At 39.6% G+C, this 1446-nt stretch overlaps 1 protein-coding gene across 1 annotated transcript in view; it reads right to left on the bottom strand.

The window, feature by feature from the left end:
* Positions 1-6: 6 nt before the first annotated feature.
* The window catches only part of atrnl1b (attractin-like 1b), an 85209-nt gene continuing 83769 nt past the window's right edge, over positions 7-1446 (bottom strand). Inside the window, exon 29 of the mRNA XM_014007589.1 lies at positions 7-401. Coding sequence (XP_013863043.1) covers positions 277-401 — 125 coding nt within the window. The 3' untranslated portion in view covers positions 7-276. The remainder of the gene's footprint in view (positions 402-1446) is intronic.

Here is a 1446-nt window from a genome sequence, read left to right as displayed (position 1 = left end):
AGAAAGTCGTGGCCCAGCAGGGGTAGCTTGATTTCCAAGATTTTCAAAGCTGACAGATTCAGATCAGAGCAAAGGAAAAAAAAAAAAGCCATCTCGACTCGTGCTCCTGCAACACGAGAGAGGTGGAGGCGAGTGGTAGCAGCCGAAGGAGAATAATCTACGAGCAGCCATGTCACGTCTCTGCAAAGAGGCTTCCAGCTGGGACCCAAGACATGTTGGACCGATACGACCTCAGACTGTAGAAAAACGGTGAGCCGTGGACTGAACGGTTGACAGTCAGACACAGGTCCCTTGGTGAGCCGGAGGAAGGGCTTTTCGGTTCTTTAAAGCTTGAGACTTGTCTTTAAAATCTGAGGGTTTCTGCTGGGAAACGTCGATCAGAGCGCTGGCGACAATGAGCCCTGGGAGAGAGGGAAAGAGTTAGCAGGTCGTTCTTTTTGGACAAAACAGAACAATCCAAACAAACAAATACTGGATGATGCCAAGTTGTGGCATTTCTAATGTAAACAATTAGCTTTCCCTCATGCAGGAACACAAAACGTGCTCTTAAGATTCACATTATTCAAACGTACAATGCAAACTCTTCTTTAAGCTAAATACCTGAGTCCAGGCAGAGACACGGGATAATAAATATAAAATAATTACATCATCTTTACATCTAACTTCAATCTAACTTTGTGTTATTTTACTCATTCATGCATCAAAACATTCTTCAGCTCATTCAGGAGACAGATGCTGTCTCTGATGTGACTTTTTGGTTTTTTTTGTAACTTTCAGACTTCAGCATACTTGCTGTCTATTTGCCATCTTAAAGTGCCGGTGACATCAAATGTTTTGTAAGACATATGGAGGCATTTTTAGAAAGAGGACATTGATAAAATATTGTAAAAGAAATTTCATGCCGCTGAGATGAACAGTTGTTGAGATATTTGCCTGTGAAGGAACAGGAAGTGATGTCAAAGGGGAATGTCTGCATGTGAACAGAGCAGTACTACAACAGCTAACAAACTACACTGTAGAGAAGAATCTGATGTCTCTTAAGATTATTTTGAGTCACTATCAGAGAGAAATGAAAAAGAGTCAGAATTCAAATAATATTGTTTCAATAAACAAAGAGCTCCCCTTTGATGTCACTTCCTGTTTCACTTTGGCTGGGCCAAGTTCAAAAGAAAATATGCCAGTCATGGGGCAAAATGTGTTCAATCGTGTGTATTATTCCAACTTTCTTAAATATAAATATGTTTGCTTTGACATTTTGTATTTGAATATGCATGTCACAGGCACTTTAAGCCAGTGTTTCCCAAACTTTTTATCTTCTGACCCACAAAATATTCATGGCAAAAACTTGTGACCCCAAATATTACTGGTCTGAGTACATGAACTTCATTAATAACCCCAAAAACACAGGCTTTTGACAATATAAACAGTTTGTACACAAATATAAAT

This window comes from Austrofundulus limnaeus, unplaced genomic scaffold (genome assembly GCF_001266775.1).
Source record: "Austrofundulus limnaeus strain Quisiro unplaced genomic scaffold, Austrofundulus_limnaeus-1.0 Scaffold43, whole genome shotgun sequence".
NCBI lineage: Eukaryota > Metazoa > Chordata > Actinopteri > Cyprinodontiformes > Rivulidae > Austrofundulus > Austrofundulus limnaeus.
Note: the sequence above shows the minus strand (reverse complement) of the source record. Positions and strands in the feature narration are given on the sequence as shown.